General features: G+C 41.1%; 1 protein-coding gene across 1 annotated transcript in view; it reads right to left on the reverse strand.

The window, feature by feature from the left end:
• The window catches only part of dpp6a (dipeptidyl-peptidase 6a), a 238,896-nt gene extending 233,856 nt beyond the window's left edge, over positions 1–5,040 (reverse strand). Inside the window, exons 1-2 of the mRNA XM_032503432.1 lie at positions 4,714–5,040; positions 4,540–4,607 (exon numbers count right to left, since the gene is read on the reverse strand). Of these exons, the coding sequence (XP_032359323.1) occupies positions 4,540–4,596 (57 nt within the window). The 5' untranslated portion in view covers positions 4,597–4,607; positions 4,714–5,040. The remainder of the gene's footprint in view (positions 1–4,539; positions 4,608–4,713) is intronic.
• Positions 5,041–6,001: the final 961 nt, after the last annotated feature.

Below are 6,001 nucleotides of genomic sequence, written 5' to 3' on the forward strand. Positions count from 1 at the left end.
AAAAATCAATGATCATTGCCATAGACTTCAGCGAGGAAGTTGGAGTGATAACCGTGCATTACAATGGGCCTGCAGAGTAATGAGAGTAGGGATCAATACTTGGCACATTCATGCCGGTGTTTGCCCTGTTGCTGGCCAACAAAGCCGCGGTAATTAAGAAGTCTACCCTCAATCCAAATACCTCTCAGCTTAGCTCCCGTGTTCCTTGAAATATCCGTTTTCGCACTTGAATAACTGGATTCCATGGTTATTTGTATTCTGATGTAAGCTCAATAACTGCAGAAACAAATGAGTTTTAGTTCAAAAAAAAAAATATCCAATGTGGTACTGATATAGACAAATAAACCTCAGCGAACTTCCAATTATTTGACGGCACACAAGTCCAATAGTTTTAACTGATTTTATATTCGGGCAGCAGCAGTCCATGCATACTGTATTCATTGCATGGGATCGGCAATTTAGTTGGTTTTCCTCTGTGTCTCAACTGAGTCACACAAATTAAACTTTCATATTCTCATTATGAAACTATAATCAGAAGAATTTGGAGCTTTTCTGGTCTTTGTAGTTGCAGAGATTAGCAAAGATGCAAATGGTTCTGAACCTGGGGGAGCTAATTGGGATTTTAGAGTGCTGCACACTGCACTGCAGGGCTGTCAGCGACCAAGATGATCAGACGAGCCGGCTGTAATAGAGCCAAGACAAAAGAAAAGGAGCAACATGAACTACAGAGTCAAAAGTAAGTTAAGCTTCGACTTGATCTCAGAGCAAAGGGACCCTTAAAAATCTGCACCAATCCTAGCTGTAGCAAATCAAGCCAATAGTGGAACTAGGGCATACCATCAAGACTGATACACATGGTGAATCACTGGTGTAGTCTACGTGATATGAAGGTATACGCAGTATACTCTAAGACAGCTACAGGATTTCCATATACCTACTTAAAAATAACCAATGAAACGCAATAATTGTCATCTGTGTTGCACTTTTACATAAGCTAAATAAAAAAGGTATTTCCACCATAAATTGGCGCATACAAGTATATCTGAATACAGGAAATGAAGTAGTTGATGCTCAAAACTTCCCTGGGCGAGGACACCCGGACCCCCTCTATGAAACCGCCCCCCCTTCCCCAAAGGCCGATTCTGACACATATACTGTGCACACTGCAATACTACACCACTGGGGTTAATCAAACTCAACCAATGGAGAGACAATAAAAGGATTTTGGCGGCACATCATGGAGTGACACTCCCTTACAGGGACATGTACTGCAGTATCACACTGCCCTCTAGTGGATGTTTTATGTCTGGACACCATTTTATCACATACAAGAAATACAACATGTTCCCCTCCTCATTCTGCTCTGCCAGAACAATCAGTTAAGTGGGAGGTAATTGGGCATTAGTGGAGTATGACATGCCTGTTTTCAATTTACAAATGACATTACAAATCAACAACGCTGCTTTTGCATAATTCTGTAATTTATCCTGCACTGTGACCCTCACTATACAGCTAATCTAGACATAAACTGCTGTTACTTGCTTTCTTTTTATGCTGCATATAGGTTGCTCTGACTATGTTTAATATGAACTTTTATATCAATCTAAGCAATACAACCTAGAAGAGCAAAATATCACCCGATCAAAACTATAAGAGGCAACATGTTTGTTCTACTGAAACTAATAGAAAATTCCATCCCCATAGATATTCTTACACTTTACAGCTTTACACATTTTAGCGCTGTAACTAACGGTTGAATGAACATACCAAACAGAATGTTTGGTATGTCTGAAAACTTATAATTGCAATTTTCCTAAATAGCATTAATTAGTTAATTTATTGTGAAATAAAGTTTAATTTTGATGTGTTCCACTGCTCTTTCAAACTACCTCATGTCTACTACAGCTACCGACTTCCTACATTTCCCAGAAGGCCTATGGACAACTCCCAGAAGGAGGACTCCCTCTCCGTTATGTATTTGTGTAGGTAGATACAGCGACAATGTGAATAGTGGGAACAACGGGAAAGAGTGTGATGGTTGACTAACTACAAAAGCAACTGGAAGAGAAGCTATGTTGCCATCACAAAGCTCCAAGATGTCACTGCACTGCATTGCATTATGGTCTTTAGAGGCTACTGTCAGTGGATAAACTCACTCTTCAATTCTCCCTGAGTGTTGAAAACAAGCTGCTGATCTGTGATAAGAGACAAAATACAAGACAAAAAAAATACTATTGGTGTTGCAGCTAAACGGATTATTTAAAAAAAAACACCTTCAAAGCTGCACTTCGTTTAGCTAGTTAGCTATGGGAATGACAAAAATACACCAAAGAACCACATGGGTCCATGGGCAATCACTTCTATAAAGTCTAATTTTTAATGTTTCAGGGTCAGTCATACAAAATAAGACAAAGTGCAGAAATTGCAGTAGATGGAATTCTCAAATAGTCTCACGACACAGCCCTGTTGCTGCTCTCCTCTCATTTCAGGTGTTTACAAACCTGTCAAAGCTTGTCACAAGCTGATGACCATGGGCATGTGGGGCTTATCCTGCTGGGAGGGCTGCAGAACACATGCAGACCTAATCAGAGTGATAGTAATCCACGCTGAAACATCTCTGTGGCAGACTGTCAACATGACTGGAAATAGAAACCCTCCACAGAGAGAGAGAGAGAGAGAGAGAGAGAGAGAGAGAGAGAGAGAGAGAGAGAGAGAGAGAGAGAGAGAGACACTTCTTAGCTGCACCAAAGCTTTAAACAGGCACGAATAACAAAACAACAACTATTTGACGAACCTGCCAGATAACGAAATGGACACCGCTGTCCGGTAACAAATGATTCTGGAGAGGTACTTATCTGAATTTGTTTTCTCTCAAATCTTATGTGCAAGAGGAGATGAAACACCTTATAATTAGAACAATCAGTGAGTGAAAGCACAAAGATTGGTAAATATGTAAGTCAACAGCAACAGTGAGAATAGAAATTTCTGACAGGGAGATTCCTGCTCCCCCACAGCAGTCAGATCAACTCATCTGCCATTATGCTCCAAATGTGTTAATATGCACTGATTACTGGATGTTATCCACTGGAACACTACTATTGAGGATATAAAAAAGTGAATACTACAATATTTTTTTTTTCATATAATTGAACTGGCGTTTGAACTGTTCAGGTCAGTTTGGTCAAGTTTGCATTTGGAGTGCAGATGCTGGATTTCACATTTCTCCTACTTTTGTGTGTCTAATTCAACCAGTTTATCATTACTTTTTGTCAACTATTTGAACAGTGAGTTCATTACTTATAGCATGGCCTATTTTAGCCATTTATCCATTGCTTTTAGATATCATTACCAAGTGATTTCAATTCTTTCTTCTTTACTTTTCATCATGTTTAATTTAAGCATACTATTTAAGCCATTTTACATAACTATTTATCCATTCCCCCCCCCCCCAAACTATTTGGACTACATTCGTTACTTTTAGCTTGCGGTTACACTTCTCTGCATCATCATCATCTCATCAATTGCAACACGTAATCTGAGTTTTTTTTCTCAATAAAATCCTGATTCACACACACACACACACACACACACACACACACACACACACACACACACACCACTAGTTGGAAATTACTTTAGAATGGGATCAAAACCTCCCGTTCCAGAGTTCAGTGTGTTAACAACATTTAGCAGATCATTGTAAACACATCAATACCATCAATGACAAATAATTATAACGCCAAAATCAACATTTGGAAACACTGGGAAATCTGCTGTTGATATTCCATGTGTCAAAGCTGCTGGTGATAAAAAGCATTCATACTTCATCATCTCCACTGATGGTGCTGTTGTCAGAGCCAGATGTGTGACACACTGACACACACACACACACACACACACACACAGTTCCTTTGTCACTGTCTTTCCTCCCACATTCTCCAGCTTTTCTTCCCCCAACCTTGCCTTCATTCCACATCCACTCTCATCCTCAGCTCCCTCTTCTCCCTGTTGACCATCACACAGCAGCAGCATCCAGCCAATAATGTGTGTTATAGCTTGGTAAAACAGTGGCGTTGTAGTACAATGTCATCATCTTGGATCTCAGTATACAGCAGATAACCATTAAGTAACAAATGAGGAGGTCTGAGCACAAAATGATATGCAAGTGCAACTGTTTTACGCATCATAATTCATTGATGAGAAAAAAATGATCATCTATTTTGCAGTGAGGAGAACACAATGGAGTTGTCTTGCACAAAAGCTTCCAATGTGCCTGTAAACTTCCCACTAACATCTTTCACTGTTAATAAGATGATTTTTTCAGCCAACAATCTGTACCCGGGACAGACTAGTACAACCTCTCCAAAGCGCACAGACGCGCAATAACCCAACCAAAGCAGAAAGCAGCGTCTTCCAAAGCGTCTCCTAAGCGTTGCAAACATCCAGCATCACTGCCATGCTTCCCCAGGAGCCACAGCCTGTCTGCGCGCACGGAAGCAGCTCCAAATCATTTAACTTCTCTGAATTACACTTTCTTACCTTTCCAGCCTTGGAGCACCTGCGATACGCATTTGTGGCTCCTGCCGTTTGGTTCATGGCGACAACTTCTGCGGAGGGGGAAAGAAGCACATAAAGTAAAGTCGGTTTCCTCAAACAAAGTTGGACTTGAATTCAAGAAGGCGAGCACGTACAACTGGTGAATGTTTGTTTAACCTGACTTGCTGGAATCGTCCTCGCTGTCGCTTCTCGTGATCTTCTTGCAAAGAGCCTGTTTGATACTGGGAGACGCGTTAAATGGTTTATTGTTGTCTCAGATGTAGTCCAGAGGATTTACCGAGATCTCTTGTTTGTTGGTCTACGCAAAGTCCTGCCGATTGGTCACGGAGTCAAATGTAAATCCGATGAGAACTTTCCCACCGGAGCAAGACGCTTTTAACTCCGCTTACTGTATCTGAACACATTCATTTATTTGTACACACGCACTTCTAGTCTGATTTGAGAACAGAACACTCACCTGCTCACACTGGCGGAGCCGCGTGGGTGTGTTTGCGCAGCAATTGCGCAGGCGCATCGCATCTGAAAGCCTAGTGCTGAGGAAGGAGCCTTTCAACACTGCTCTCCCACCAAGAGCAGAAAACAGCAGGAGGGACTGCAAGTTACACAATAATCATACATCATGAGAAAAATACATAATACTACACTGAGCAATTTTCTGTTTATGAAAAGCAACACTCTACTGCATGCTCAGCCCATGAGCTTCTACTCTGCAATTTTCCTTCTTTCTGATCAAATAAAAAAACTAACTGCAGGTTGATCTCCCTCTTCATAAAGCGGTCCAATAGCAACACAGTGACCTCAAACATTTCAAATAGGATGACTGACACCAAGGATTACGAGTGACAAATCATTTGCGACAATTACAATCAATATCTCAGGGCGGGGAAGTGACTATAGTTTAGTTTCAATTAAAAAATAACAAATGAATGTTACAAGGGCAAGCTTCCAATGGAGGGTGACAAATAGCTGGCCGGGGTGCTGCTGAGCTGTGACAAAGTTGCTGTCACTCAATTTCAGAAAGGGCTGCAGTTGACTTGGCTCATTGAAATGCATTTGCACACAGATGTGTGTTAAATTAAAGAAAAAAACAGACAGAAAGTGACTTAGGCCACGATGACTCTAAAAAAACCCGCTCCTTCGCATAGATTCACCATGTCTCTGGAACACCACTTCCCCAAAAGATATTTCCTCATGTGATGTTTTGATGATGACAATAGAGCGCTGTGGAACACATCCCATACAGCAGGCGTTCAGTTGGTTTGGGTTCTGGTAGCTGTGAAGGCCACAGCATATGATTTCAATCATTTTCATATTCATCGCACCGTGCAGTGGCCCCTTGCGCCCTCCAGGAAGTATCGTTTGTTATGTTTTTGCTTCAATCCATAAACCGTCTGTCGATTACATTCCATACAATGTACGTCCAACACAATGATAAATTATCAAA

The sequence above is a fragment of the Etheostoma spectabile genome, chromosome 22, assembly GCF_008692095.1.
Source record: "Etheostoma spectabile isolate EspeVRDwgs_2016 chromosome 22, UIUC_Espe_1.0, whole genome shotgun sequence".
Lineage (NCBI taxonomy): Eukaryota > Metazoa > Chordata > Actinopteri > Perciformes > Percidae > Etheostoma > Etheostoma spectabile.